Consider the following 13,988-nt stretch of genomic DNA (forward strand, 5'->3'; position numbering starts at 1 on the left):
AGCCAGGGAGGCGCCTTCTCCTGCTAGAGCCCAGGAAGGGAAGACAGGCAGTTTCCAGTTCTATGGTAACCAGTCACTGGCAAGCTGTCCCCCTCTGCGAAAGAAAGTCTCCCTTTCCTTTCTTACTTCTACCACACTCTAAAGTTCCTTGGGTAGAGGGTTTGTGTTACTGCTGGGGGATTCCTCCATTACATATGGAGGACTTCAGTTTCCCACTGTTAAATGAGTGAAAGAAAAGTTCAACCTTCTGCAGCAAAAACTATGTGCAGAGGCTGGGGCTGGGGCTCAGCGGCAGAGCACTTGCCTGGCATGTGTGAGGCACTCAGCACCACATATAAATAAATAAAAAATAAAGGTACATCAACAACTAAAAAATATTAAAAAACAAAAACAAAAACAAACAAACAACAAACAAAAAACCCATGTGCAAATCACTTGTGACATTTAGCACAGTGAGCCTAGAGGTGAGAAGGCAAATTGGAAGTACCTCTCTTTATTCTGAACACCTTGTCAGGGACTCAGAACTACAGTCCAACTTCTAAAACTTCTAGTCTTCCATATTCACACTCTGAAATAGAGCTGGCAGAGAACACAGTGCCAGGTTCCCTGCCTCTTTACCCTATACTTCTAGAGCCAGTCTCCTGAATTCCTCCAGGCTGGAGTAGCTTGTGTGTATTTCTAGTAATGCTGTAAACACGTGTTTTTGCACAGGGCTGGCCACAGGCCAGAAGAGAACAAGGTATAGGAAGCAGATGAGACAGGTGGGCCTAGTGGCTGGAAAGGGGCAGAAAGACTGCAGAAGAGCCAGTGCCTGAGGCCAGTAGGCCCACCCAAGAGATCTGAGCAAAGTCCTGGAGAGCAGGGCCACGTGGGGTGGGTGGTGGACACAGAGGAATTGCCAGAGGACTTAAAGTAGGAATCCAAATGGAGCCAGTAGATCACTGAGCCCTGAGAGAAGCTTGGAAAGGGAGAGGAGGAGCTGGTGCTTACTTTTTGGAGACTGGAGGAATTCAGTTGAGTCTTGTCGATGATCTTCACAGCTACCTGAACATGAGACAACAAAGCCCAAGATCACTTCTTTGACCAGGCTAAGCCTAGGACCTGATTCTATTTCCTCCTTTGTATTTCCTGCTCCTTTTCATCCCTCAGTTCTTAGCACCTCAGTCAGATCTCATTTCGGCCTGATAAACAAGAGGCTGGCTGCTGGTGTCCCCCCACTACCTGTGGAGTGTCGACAGGATGGGAGCTGCTGCCATACCCCTAGCCCAGTGCTCACCTCTTTCCCAGTCAGGATGTGCCGGGCCAACTTCACCTTGGCGAAGTTACCCTTGCCAATGGTCTTGAGGAGTCGGTAGTTGCCAATATGGGGCTGCTCGTCAGCAGAGGTGGCTGAGTTGCGGCCCCGCAGCATGTTGGACTTACTGCTGGGCTTGGAATCAAGGTGTCCCAAGGTGGGCTGTAGGTAGAAACAGACATACCTTTACACACTAATCTTCAGGTTCCCTAGACCCCTGCCCTCAGCTCTCTTTAAGAGACATAAGAGGCGGGGGCAGACTCCAAGGGGCTGATAGGCAGGGAGAAAAGGGAGGAGGGGAGGACATGGCAGCCAGCCTTCAGTCCAAAGGAGCATGGCATAAAGCACAGCCAAGATCCCAGGGAATAGCGCAGCTCCAGCATGGGTGCTACTGAGGCCCCAGCAATAGCCCAGCAGCTCCTCTGCCTCAGGTAGAAGATATGGCCTCCTACTGTCCTGTTCACAAGAGAAGATCACCGCATCCAAAGTCACAGGTGCAGCATGAGCACAACTGCTTCAAAGCCTTCACTGACACCCAACCCCTTTATCACTTTACATTTATTTGTTGTGGCTCCCAGTGAGAAGAGAGACCCATGAGGGCCTGCATATCTATTTTCTTCACTGATAGATCCCAGCACTTAGACAGACTGAACTACTGAACTACATTTAGTTGATACTAAATGAATCCTTGCACAACAAATGAACTGAATAACTGGGTCCAAGCATGGCAGCAGAAGTTATAACTGGCTCTGAACATGTATACAAATATAATAATATAAGACAATATAAAACAGCATTATGGTTCAGCTGGGCACAGTGGAGTAACACCTGTAACCCCAGTGAATCAGGAGGCTGAGGCCAGCCTCAGCAACTTAACAAGGCCCTAAGCAACTTAGTGAGAACCTATCTCAAAATAAAAAATAAAAAGGGCTGGGGATGTGGATGCTCAGTGGTTAAGCACCTCTGGGTTCAATCCCCCAAAATTAAATAAATAAAAGGAGAAAAGAAAGAGTCTGGTCTAATTCCTATTTTGAGCCCCAAATCACCTAGTGCCAGAGCCTCATTCCAGATCCTTTTGGAGCTACCTTAGAAACTTCAAAGAGACTGAGGATAATAGGGTGATCAGAAACGGGTGAGTCAAGGTTCTTCCTTTCCTGGCCCCACCTGGCTCCAAGTGAATACTTTAAAACCACAGAGAAAAAGCATGACTTGCTACAACCCAAGGAACTGCAAGACATTGGCTAGCTCGATAGATACTTCTCAAGCAGAAAAATAACAAGCACCCTGATTCTGACTCGCCCTGCTTGCCAATCTGTCAACAGAGGGTCTTTGCATAGTACATGTGGGGTGCTCTTCCATTGAGCTACATCCCAGCCCTGCCTCAGCTGTCCCAGTTGCTGGGATTACAAGACTGCACCACTATATGCAGCATGTGGGCTATGTTTCTGAGCTCCCTGAGCAGATCCCAGAAGCCCCTTGAAGGAGAAAAGACCCTATGCACATGGCAAACTGTGAAGCAGGGGCTCTTGACAGACCAAAAGAGTCCCTTTTTGCCTCCATGGCCCTCTCTGCTACATCTCCCCATGAAGACACCGATCCTTTCTGTCTTCCATCCAGCTGCAGAGTTTTTTGGTCTACGATTCTCCCCATACCCTGAGTCTTGAGTCCGGCTAGATGACCAGATTCTCACATGCCTGCTTTCTCCCTTCCTAACGAACTTCGGGGTTCCCACCCCCTGGAGACAAGGGCAGTTGTAGGCCCTGCTGGTGTCAAGTGGGGTGTTTCCTTTGAAGGATACTCATCCCATCCAGTAGGTCTGAAGGCCCAGCCTCCAGGGCCTGCCACTTCTCAGCTTCATCCTCCCCGACAAGCTGCTGGACTTTCAGTGCCCCTGTCCCACTTCCAGGGAGCCAGCAACAGAAACCTTCCTTCTGTTTCAGCTCTCACGAGAGGAAGATGGGTGGGAAAGCTTCCTTGGCAGCTTCTAATGCACTTTCTGGGTTTCTGGTTACACTGTTTTTCTGAGGGCACAGCCAAAGGCAGCAAGAGCCTGACAGCCTCCAAGCCTGAACCTGAAATAGGGACTTGGCATCTACCAGGGGATGGGGCAAAGCCGGGAACGCCACGCCCATCCGAGCCCGCCCTGTCCATCCATCTTGGTGATTTTGGCCCTGGAGCTTGTCTTTGTGGCACAGCAGGACAGCATCCCCCTCAGCTTTGGCTACATGCTGGACTTCAAGAACCATCAACAACCATAAGTGGTACTCGCCATCCACCCTCTTCCTTATTGGTTAAGGTTAAGAGTGTAGATACCAGAGGTCAACTGCCAGAGTTCAAATCCTAGCTGCCACTTAATGTGTTAACTTCATTAACATCATCCTTAAGAAGGTAAGGATGCAAGAGGTGGGAGTTTGGGGGGAAATCACTCAAAAGATGACCCATGGGTGTTTCCACTCATCTGTGAGGTAATCTACTGGGTTCTAAGGAGTTCCACAGACCAACAAAACTAGATTTAAGTACTGGTTCTCCTACCTACTAGCTTTAATTTTCTTATCTCTCTCTCTTTTTTTTTTTTTAAGAGAGAGAGAGAGAATTTTAATATTTATTTTTTAGTTATCGGCAGACACAACATCTTTGTTGGTATGTGGTGCTGAGGATCGAACCCGGGCTGCACGCATGCCAGGTGAGCGCACTACCGCTTCAGCCACATCCCCAGCCCAAGTTTTCTTATCTCATAAAAAAGAAATAAAACATTCCCTACTTCTCATAGGTAGATGAGAAAATCCACCTAAAATGCTTTATCCAATGCCGAATAAAAGCAAACAAAGGGCTGGGGTTGTGGCTCAGTGGTAGAGCGCTCACCTAGCATGTGTGAGGCACTGGGTTCGATCCTCAGCATTACATTTAAAAAAAAAAAAAAAGTAAACAAACAAAATAAAGGTATTGTATCCATCTACAACTAAAAAAATTCTTAAAAAAAAAAAAAAAAAAACAACAACAACAAATGTTATTGTCCACTAAGCCAATGTCTATCTGTCTACAAATGTCTACATCTAAGCCAAGTACTGGTAAGGTGGCTGCAGGCCATCAGAGATACCATGGGACCTTCTACCTGGGAGACTGGTCCAGGCTGAGCATGTGCTAGCCTCCATCCCAGCACCTGTGGCCTTCATAAGACAGGAGAGAACCAGACACTCACATGGGGTGGGCTTTGACTCCCTGTTCCAGAGTCACCAATTCCCTTTTCAGGCGTGAACCACCTAACTTTTGGGACTCAAAATACTCAGTTCTTCTCATCATGCCTCTTTTATGCAGCAGAATGTTTCCTGTAGCAGGGATGTAGGACAGGGTAAGGAAGAGTCCACCAGGAGGAAGGAGAGAAAGGAAAAGATAGGAATAGAGAAAGGAGTTTCCCACTGACAATGCTTCTTGCTTGGGCCAAGGCCTCAGGCGAGGCAACTTCCTTGCCTCCACTGCTGCTCTGAAGGGTGAAGAGGAGGCAAGCTGCAGGTGGCTATTATGGAGTTTCCCTTCTATGATTCAGACAAGGCCCATTCATCTTGGCTCTGGATCTCACCAACGGGGTGGCAGGCTGAGGCCTATCTGCCCTTGTAGGCCAAAGAAACAGGATCTGGCTAAAGCCCTGGTCTCCCTTTTACCACCAACTCCCTGCTCACAGTAGGATGTACAACACCAGACACCCCAAAGCTCTGGCCTATATCTACATCTATCCCAGGGAGACCCCCAACGCTCCCAAAAAGACTTCAGAAATAAGGGATTTCCCCTGCAAGGCAGTACGTGGAACCAAGGCAGACCCATTACTATTACTCAGCAGGCCTGATCCTACAGAAGTGAGGCGAAAACAACTTGGGGCCTGCAATCAAACAGAGGATAGAAGGCAGGGCACTAAGGGTAAGAGAAGAGTCGTTTAGACCCACACAGTTTGCTAGAGCCCTTCAGCTTGGGAGCTGAGAACCTGGCTTAGGCGTGTTGCCAGGCTTGCCCGGAAGAGCCTCCACCCTAAGAGGCTGGGCACTGACTCAGGTAGGCAGGGCCCCCTGCATGAATGCTGGAAGCTCCCACCAACAGTTCTCCCCTCTAGAAACTATGCTCTGGGACTCAGCATGGAAATGTTCTGAGGTTTCTCCAGGGCTGGAAGGGGTGATAGGCAGGCTCTCCTCAGCCAGAGGTGGAACAAGGCCAGGCACAGTGAAGAAAAACATCCCCTGGGCACTGGCCTGAGATCCCAGCTGGCCCTCACCATAGCTTCTGAGTGCCTCTCTGTTGCAGCTCACCTTCCAGGCCTCCATCTGCCCCAGCAGATGCAAACTCAGAGGAGACTTTCCTTTCCTAGTCACACATCTCTTCAACACTGCACTGGGACACCCTTCCCGTGACTCCTACCACTCACTCCATGCTGGTGCCTGGCTCCACTAAGCAATTCCTGAGAGACCCTTGCTTCGTGTAGGAGGGAGGGGAGAGGAGAGGAGTCTCAGAGGTAAAAAGGGGGAAACATACCCGGTCGGAGAAAGGGACAAAGATTATCAGCGACTTCCATTCAGTACAGCCCACAGCAGAACCTGTCAGGCAGCGAGGGCAAAGTACAGAGGCCGAGAAGAGCCAGGCCCAGGGCGGGGGCTGCCTGCTCAGCCAGCCACCCTTACTCAGCCGGAGCAGGCGACACCTTCCACCACCTCCTCAGTGAAAAGGAGTAAAGCAGCCAGGCTGAGTGGCTCCTGCCTGGGAACCTGGTCTGTGTTGCAACCGAAACCACCACTAGCAGAGAGAGAGAGTGGTTTGGCAAGGAGAGCAACGGGGACAAAGCCTGGGGCTTCTGGAAGACCAGGGTCTGGTGGTCAGGAAGGGTGTGCAGTTCTGGGACAGTGCTCCAAGATCAGAGTGGGAGGAGAGGGGCAGGAGACACAGGGCAGGAAGGGCAACAGAGAAAGAGGCGGGTTTAGATCAACTTCCTTATCCCCTCCCCCTTCCTCCCTCCCCGGAAGTGGGCTGCCCCACCCTCCCTAGGTGTTCTGCTGGGTAACAGCTGCAGAGGGTGAGGAGGAGACTCCCTTCAGCCAGGGCAATCATAAAGCCCTTATCTCACCTGCAGCAGGTGGGATCTGCGTAGGGGCACAGCATTTTAACAAGGCCTCAAACATGGCCAGGAAGGCTATGTGTGACTCACATGTGCTGGCCCAGCGGGCAACCCTGGTGAGATCGGCAAGCCTCCCTCAGGGTTGCAGCAGAGCCAGCAAGCCCCCAGTGGCAGATGAACCTCCCACTTCCAAACAACACAGCACTTAGCCTTATAAAAATGCACACCCTGCTTGGATACCAAGTATTAAGTATTTTAGAGATTATATCAGGGGTTTGAGGACACTGCGAAGCCCCTTGGAGGTTTAGGTTTAGATGCCTTTTTCGATAAATTGGGAATAATAAACAGTCTTAATCCTAGATTACACTCGGGTTGAACAATCCAAATGTTCCTCCTAAGTCCCTTCCAAACCTGCTTCTGGAAGTCTATCCTTAGGTTTCCGCTCATCTCCAAGTCTCTAGTTACCAACCCCGACTCACCCCACAAAAAAACATCCTGTTAGGGACACTGAGCCTCACACATGCTAAATAAGTGCTCTACCACTGAGCTACAACCCCTACCCCTGTATTTGCTTTTTTGCGTACCTCTCCCCAAAAGTAAGACTGGCTCCTACAGACTAGCTGAAGGAGAAGACAGAAGCTTAGTAAAGTGCCTGGGGCGACAGGAAAAAAAGGGTTCCATTGGACCAGGAATGAGTCTGGCTTTAGGGAATTTATCCAGATGGTCCCACAGCAAGCCTTCCTCCTCCTACCCCTCCCCAATAGACCCTGATCTCAGGGGAGGTCATGGTTTACACTGGATCCCAAACTCAGGCTGGCCTGGGACCACCTGGCCTTTCATTAACTGGCAAACTTAAAAGCCAGAGAAGGATCACACAACTTGGTTTTTCCAGTCCCCAGGGTTTTGCAATGTGACAGAAGGATTGTTTCCCCAGTCCTATGTGTGGGAGACAGTAAGGGGTTTCGTGAACTTGAGGAAGTAGCAAGAACTGACTTCAAAGAGAGGCTATGGAGAGGTAGGGTAGATCAGATGAAAAGGTATTGGCTGTGGAAACCTTCAGCTTTTCAAACCTCCCTCACTCCTTCACTGTATCCAGGAGGCTTCCTTGAATCCTTTGATCCTGAGCAACTGTCACTCTCAACTGGAAGAAATCAATAAACCAAAGGAGCAGGGTGCAGTGGTACACACCTGTAATCTCAGCGTCTCAGCAGGCTGAGGCTAGAGGATGGCAAGTTTAAGGCCAGCCTCAGCAACTTAGTGAGGTCTTAAGGGACTTAGTGAGACCCTGTCTCAAAATAAAAATTAAAGAGAGTTGGAGATGTAGTTAAGTGGTAAAGCACACCTAGGTTCAATTCCTAGTACCAAAAACAAACAAACAACAACAAAAAAAGCCTCCCAAATTAACTGAGAACATCCACATTCCCTTAATATCCCATTGTAGCAGGAAGCTGGAACTATGCAAAGCTTCAAAGGAATCGCCCTTTTTCCAGCCAGGGTGGATGCCACCAGGTAAGGGACAGCAGCAGAGTCTGCAATTTAAGCCAATGATTAGGTTGTTGGCTATCCTTTTTGCCCTCTTAGCCACAATCCTCAGCCCTGGGCAAGGAGACCAGTGAAAGAGCACACCTCAAACCCTGACTAGAAGCCCCACAGCAAAAGCCAGAGGCTATCAGGGAAAAGCAGGTGGAACTAGCAAGAAGTCAGAAAACAGAGAACTCCAGTTCTCGCCCTTCATGCCTGGAAGCCACAGTGCAATAGCCTGCCTCAGTCTTGGATCCCAGAGCCACGGGAAATGTTGGGCTCCTTTTAAAACAGCATATCTTAAAAACTTTTTGTAGTTACAGATGGACAGAATGCCTTTATTTTATTTACTTTTATGTGGTGCTAAGGATCGAACCCAGTGTCTCACACATGCTAGGCAAGTGTTCTGCCACTGAGCTACAGCCTTAGCCCCAAACAGCATATCTATTGAGAACCCAGGACTTCAGAAGATTCTAGCACCACCTCATCCCTGAGAATGTGCTCACTGCAGTCTGGTTTCTGTCTCTCTCCAAATACTCTTTTCTTTTTTTTTTTTTTTTGGTGCTGAGGATTGATCCCAGGGCCTTGTACACGCAAGGCAACATTCTACCAACTGAGTTATATAGCCAGCCCCAACTACTTTTGATCCAGCAAGACTCTGTTGAGCACCTACTTCTGCAGACAGGGGTCAGCTGCAAAGTTGAGTGAGAACTGATGCCTGCTTCTGAGATTCAGAAGAGGGGAACTACAGAAAGGACATCTGTAGTCTCCACTGCTGGCTCAAGGGGAGGTGGGCTGGTGGGGAGGTGGGCTGGCAGGCAGATAGCCTGAGAGCGAGCGCTGCCAGGCTACTTATTAGCTGGTTGTACCTGAGCAAGATTACTTTACTCCTCTGATTTGGAACATGAAGATACCAGCTATACCCATTTCCTAGGACCAAAGTGAAGGTTAAATGAGAGCACCCATGTGCTTATCCACAATGCCTGATGCTCAGGAATGTCTTGATGTTTCCTATTGCCTCTGTTCACTTCTGTTCCACATCTCAAAGAACCGTAGTGACTACAAGTATCAGTGCCACTAAGCTGATTTGCACCGCCATGGTCTTCCTCCTAGAACAAGGAAAAGTCAAATTCCTGCCATGGCTGAGCTGTCAGGCAAAGGGGACCCTTTTTCCTAACATGAAGCCCTCCTGCCAAGAGGCATGTATGAATGAGCAGGTTTCATGCCACTGCACTGTTTTGTCCAAGGAGGATGAAGGTTGTCCTGACAGTTCCCACCCAGGTCTTTCCTTTCCTTGTTACTTCCTTAACTTCTTCCTCTCAAAAAAGGTCCAAGAAACAGCCGACATACCAGTACCACATGGTGCCAAGGGCTGGGGGAAGCTCACATTGCCAGCCTTGCACTTCATTTGGCTCCTCCCATACCAGTGGGTTACAGTAACCATGGAGACCAGCAAGTTCCTCCATATCACAGGAGAGCCAGCCTGCCAGCAGCCCAGGGCTCTGGGGGATGGGGGTGGTGGGGGGAGGCAGAAGGCAGTCTGCAGCCTAAGGTCTGGCTCACTTCACAGGGAACTGGGGAGAATGCATGCATTCTAACCAGTGCACCTGAGGTGCCTGGGCCTCCTGCTAGCCTAACTGAGCAGTTTGTTTTGGGTGTATTCTCTGCACTCTGGGCTTCCACCCCCACCCCTGCTGCTGCTGTGTACTGGGCAGCTGTGTGGCACAGCAGGGAAGGGGTCACTGTGAAGCTAGATCTGTGGTGGGATGCAGCTCCACCCACTCTGGATGCCATGTAGGGACACACTATGCAGGTGCACTTGCACTGGGGGAGAAGTGCACTATCTAGTACATGATGCGGTCTTTTTTTTTTTAGTTATAGATGGACACAATATCTTTATTTTATTTATTTTTATGTGGTGCTGAGAAATGAACCCAGTGCCTCACGCATGTGAGGCAAGCACTCTATCACTGAACCACAACTCCAGTCCATGATGCCGTCTTTTAAGGGATCCGGTTAAGCAAATCCTCTTTCTCTTTGTTTATTCCAAATTCACATATTTTCTAGAAGTGTGACTGCCTTCTCTGGACTCTCCCAGCATACTACCTTTACTGTCTCCACAACCTTAACTCCCTCCTTCTCTGAAGGGTCAGAGCCAGTGTCTCACTCACCTTCATATGCCCTTAGTGCCCAACAATGCCCACACCTGGCTGGCCCAAGTTAACATATTCACAGGTTCAACTTTTTGATCCTTAAAGTTGCTTTGTCTTGACCCCAGAAGAAAAAGGCAGAGGAAGGAAGATCAAAACTTGCCACGAGACCAATTTCCCCTTTCAGGGCGCTGTTGCCTTAGAAGTTGGTTGATTACTGTCAAAGAGAGGGAACCTTGGTCTGTCTTATTTGTGACCCAGAAGGACTCCTAATGCAGTATTTAATCAAGTACTGATCAAATAAATGTGCATGAATGAATGAATAAGAAAACATGTTGGGGAGGCTGGGGCTGTAGCTCAGTGGTAGAGTGCTTGCCTTGCATGTGTGAGGCACTGGATTCGATCCTCAGCACAAAATAAAAATAAATAATATTGTGTCCATCTACAACTAAAAAAATGTTAAAAAAGAAAACATGTTGAGGAATCTTCATGATGGTCTCTGGAACCCAAAACTGATAACCCCATCAGAGTACATAGATGACATTCAAGTAGACAGTGAGTCCCATAACCCCTTGGATGAAAGGTACTCACTAAAGGAAACTGAAGAGAGACTTAGAATACTGGCATACAGGGCCCACTCTACCTGCCTCCTGATGCCCCCTCAATCAAACCCAGGCCTGCTGGGTGCAGTGGTGCACACCTGTAATCTCAGAGACTCAGGAGGAGGCTGATGCAGGCTATCCCAAGTTCAAGGCCAGCCTCAGCAAACTTAGCAAGACCCTCTCTCAAAATAAAAAATAAAGTGGACTGGGGTTGTGGCTCAGTGTGATAGAGTGCTTACCTGGCATGTATGAGGCTCTGGGTTCGATCCTCAGCACCACATATAAATAAACAAAGTAGAAAAAAAAATCCATTGGCAACTAAAAAATATTTTTTAAATAAATAAATAAAAATTAAAAAGGACTGGGATGTAGTTCAGTGATAGACAGTTTTTTTCTCTGCCTCTCTACTTTCAGCCCCTGCACTGCTTTGCTATCAAAACCACTGTGTGGGGCCAGGGTTGTGGTAGAGCACTTGCCTAGCATGCATGAGGCACTGGGTTTGACTGCCAGCATCACATAAAAATAAAGGTACTGTGTCCATCTACAACTAAAAAGAATATTTTTAAAAAAAGCAACAACAATACAACAACAACAACAACAACAAAAAAAAAAACCATTGTGCTTTGTTTCTAGAATGCAATGCAACTTGAGCCATTCCAAAAGTTACTCATCAGCTAAGTGATCATGACCCGTATCAGGCTCGCTGAAGACATTTATTTACCATCTACCACACTGACAGCCCTGCTTTAATGATTCCTTCTTGAACCAATGTGCTGATCGTAAGGCCCTGTCAATCCTAGGAGGCCAAAAAACTCACCAATACACACCTGTCTCCTGTCCTGCTGCACAAAACAGCATTTCTACCCTGCCCCCACCTTCCCAAATTGCCTCCAGTTACAGCAAAGCAATGGAACTAAAAACGGCAGCTGGGAGCTCAGTTGACTCACCAGCATAATCATCTCCTCCCAGAGTCTCCCATCTTCTCCTGGGGTTTTTGCCAACACAAAAGTAAAAAAGAAGCACAAGATCTTAAAAAAAAGAAAAGAAAAAAACCTCTCAGCATTTATGCAACAGCCTTTCTACCTGGGTGTAGGTTTAACCCTTTGTTCCTGTCCTGCGGATGTGGTTTCCTTGATGCCTTTATGCTGAGGAGCGAAGCCATCCCCAGGCTGGGAAGCGGGCCTTCCTGCTCCTGTCCAGTTCCAGTGGCCGCTGGAAGGTGCTGAACAAGACATGCGTCTCTTTCCACTGCATCTTCCCCTGGAAGAGGAAAAAACTACTGCCTCCTACTCCTCCAGGTTCAAAGAAGTTGAAGAAGGAAGAATAAATGTCAGAAAGAACACTGGGACAAAGTTTGCTGCTCTAGAAGTCATCATGGTCAGAGTGCCAATAAGAAAAAAAACAACAGAAACCGCCAAGGGTATTCCCACCACCCTGGCCTCACAACTGTCCCTATCAGACCAGCTTTCAGCACTGTGGCTGCTCCACCAAGTGACCATTAAATATCCAACTGGCTGCTTTTTCCAGAAGCAAAGTCACACTGGGCTGCTCTCGCTGGTGGACAGAGTGCTGTCTGCTTCCTGCAGCAGTTCACAGTCAACCCATAGAGGGACCTGAGCTGCAGGATGAGGCTAGGGACCATGGCTCATCAGCTGGAAGGCAGACCTATCTTTCGGTGCCATCACAAGTATTTGCAACCCCCAGCAACTGCCCTGGGCAGAAGAGAGGTGTTTCTTTTCCACTTTGCCATTCGACATCTAACATGACTTACTTGTGAGCTAGATGGTGTTAGGACTACAAAGTGCAAAACACTTCCACAAGCACATGCAAATCTGCTGTCAGGTTTCCTCAAGAAACCCCCTACTTACCAGAAGTTCCCTTCTAGGGTGCAGCTCAGGGGTAGAGCGCCTGCCCAGCTTGCACAGGCCCTGGATTCCAGCCCCAGCACCAGGGAAAAAAGAAAAAAAGTTTCCTTCTGAAAGAACTATTTTTCATAGAAACGTCTTATTGATGGTGATCGTGTTTTCAGGTCGGCCCACAAGGGTCCACCACTGGATCTAAGTGGTAAGAACTGTACTTAAAGTTAAATGATGTAGCAAAGGAAACAGTCAAGAACGTAACCAGGGCTTGGGATGTGGCTCAAGCGGTAGCGCGCTCGCCTGGCATGCGTGCGGCCCGGGTTTGATCCTCAGCACCACATACAAACAAAGATGTTGTGCCCGCCGAAAACTAAAAAATAAATATTAAAAAATTCTCTCTCTCTCTTAAAACAAACAAACAAACAAACAAAAAAGAACGTAACCAGAGTGCCTATAAAGTGGGAGAAAATCTTTGCTACCTGCACCTCAGATAGAGGTTAAAAAACACAAAAAAATTAATACCCCCCAAAAAATAATAATAATAATAATAACCCAATCAATAAACGGGCAAAGGAGCTTAACAGATACTTCACAAAAAAAAGAATTACGGTCAACAAATGTATGAAAAAATGTTCAACATCCCTAGTAATTAGAGAAATGCGGATTAAAACTACACTGAGATCTCATCTCACTCCAGTCAGAATGGCAATTATCAAGAAACAAGTAACAGTAACAGTAACTCTTGGTGAGAATGTGGGGGAAAAAGTACTCTTACACAATGCTTGTAGAACCGCAAATTGGTGCAAACACTTTGGAAAGCAGTATGGAGATTCCTCAGAAAACTTGGAATGGAACCACCATTTGACCCAGTTATCCCTCTCCTTGGCATATACTCAAAGGATTTAAAATCAGTATACTATAGCGATGTGCCACATCAATGTCAACAGCAGCTCAATTCACAATAGCTAAGATATGGTGCCCTTCAACAGATGAATGGATAAAGAAAATGTGGTACATATATACATGGAATATTACTCAGCTATAAAGAAGGATGAAATGCTAAGTGAAATAAGCCAATTCTCCCTAAAAAACCAAAGGCCGAATATTTTCTCTGATATGCAGATGTTGACTCACAATAGGTGGGGTGTGTGTGTGTGTGGAGGTTCACCAGATTGAGGGGGAAGGAGTGAAGGGAAGGTAAGAGGGATGGGAATGGGAAAGACTGTAGAATGAACTGGACATCACTTTCCTATGTTCATATATGAATACATGACCAGTGTTCACTCCACATCATGTACAACCAACAAGATTGTGAAGTTAATACTCCATATAGTACATATGACATGTCAAAATACATTCTGTCAAGTATAAGTAAAAAGAAAAAAAAAAGCTAAATAATAGTTGAACTTGGAACCCTGGAAAATATCTTTGTTCTCTAAGCACCAAGGGCAGCAGACACTGGGGCTC

At 47.6% G+C, this 13,988-nt stretch overlaps 1 protein-coding gene across 11 annotated transcripts in view; it reads right to left on the minus strand.

The window, feature by feature from the left end:
• The window catches only part of Mark2 (microtubule affinity regulating kinase 2), a 60,897-nt gene that overhangs the window by 14,085 nt on the left and 32,824 nt on the right, over positions 1-13,988 (minus strand). For 8 of the 11 annotated variants that reach the window (XM_046445419.2, XM_046445421.2, XM_046445418.2 and 5 more), the window contains 2 exons: positions 1,277-1,456; positions 991-1,044 (listed from right to left, as the gene is read on the minus strand). In XM_046445419.2, the coding sequence (XP_046301375.1) occupies positions 991-1,044; positions 1,277-1,456 (234 nt within the window). Of the gene's footprint in view, positions 1-990; positions 1,045-1,276; positions 1,457-5,812; positions 6,204-10,901; positions 11,226-11,745; positions 11,923-13,988 lie in introns of those variants that run through there. The other 3 variants (XM_046445425.1, XM_046445426.2, XM_046445423.2) reach the window with 3 other exon arrangements.

This window comes from Marmota monax, unplaced genomic scaffold (genome assembly GCF_021218885.2).
Source record: "Marmota monax isolate L192 unplaced genomic scaffold, Marmota_monax_Labrador192_F-V1.1 WCK01_AAM20220418_F8-fsc00038, whole genome shotgun sequence".
NCBI lineage: Eukaryota > Metazoa > Chordata > Mammalia > Rodentia > Sciuridae > Marmota > Marmota monax.